General features: G+C 57.5%; 1 protein-coding gene across 1 annotated transcript in view; it reads left to right on the forward strand.

Annotated features, from left to right (window-relative positions):
* Positions 1 to 868, forward strand: part of LOC107307568 (polyserase-2-like) — a gene marked incomplete at its 5' end in the record, with an annotated part of 3616 nt that extends 2748 nt beyond the window's left edge. The window contains one exon of the mRNA XM_015851080.2: positions 601 to 868. Coding sequence (XP_015706566.2) covers positions 601 to 841 — 241 coding nt within the window. The remainder of the gene's footprint in view (positions 1 to 600) is intronic.
* Positions 869 to 926: the final 58 nt, after the last annotated feature.

Consider the following 926-nt stretch of genomic DNA (forward strand, 5'->3'; position numbering starts at 1 on the left):
TCCTATGGGGTTTTGGGGTTCCTATGGGGTTTATGGGGTTCCTATGGGGTTTTGGGGTTCCTATGGGGTTTATGGGGTTCCTATGGGGTTTTGGGGTTCCTATGGGGTTTTGGGGGTTCCTATGGGGTTTTTGGGTGTTCCTATGGGGTTTGGGGGGGTTCCTATGGGGTTTATGGGGTTCCTATGGGGTTTGGGGTGCTCCTATGGGGTTTTGGGGTTCCTATGGGGTTTATGGGGTTCCTATGGGGTTTTTGGGTTCCTATGGGTTTTATGGGGCTCCTATGGGGTTTTGGGGCTCCTATGGGGTTTTGGGGTTCCTATGGGGTTTGGGGGGGTTCCTATGGGTTTTCTATGGGGTTTATGGGTCTCCTATGGGGTTTTGGGGGTTCCTATGGGGTTTTGGGGTTCCTATGGGGTTTTGGGGCTCCTATGGGGTTTTGGGGGTTCCTATGGGGTTTTGGGGTTCCTATGGGGTTTATGGGGTTCCTATGGGGTTTTGGGGGTTCCTATGGGGTTTATGGGGCTCCTATGGGGTTTTGGGGTTCCTATGGGGTCTCTCACCCCCCTGCCCCATAAGTCCAGCCCCACATCTCCCCACAGACACCAGGAGGCCGAATCGTGGCTGGCCGTGACCCCAAATGGCCATCGGGGCCGCGGCGCCCGCCTGGCCCTACACGGAGCCTTCGTATCTATGGGGCAGGGCCGGGACCTGGCCCTATTGAGCCTGGAAACCCCATTACCTATAGGGCCGGAGCTGCGACCCCTATGTCTGCCCTATAGGGACCATAAGAGGCCGCCGGGGACGCGGTGTTGGGCTCTTATGGGGTCCAACGGTGAGTGACCCTAAAAGGGGGAGGTTGGACCCATAAGTTGGGGGTCCCATAAGTTGGGGGGTCCCATAAGGGGGTGGCCCCATAAGTGGTGGG

This window comes from Coturnix japonica, unplaced genomic scaffold (genome assembly GCF_001577835.2).
Source record: "Coturnix japonica isolate 7356 unplaced genomic scaffold, Coturnix japonica 2.1 chrUnrandom679, whole genome shotgun sequence".
NCBI lineage: Eukaryota > Metazoa > Chordata > Aves > Galliformes > Phasianidae > Coturnix > Coturnix japonica.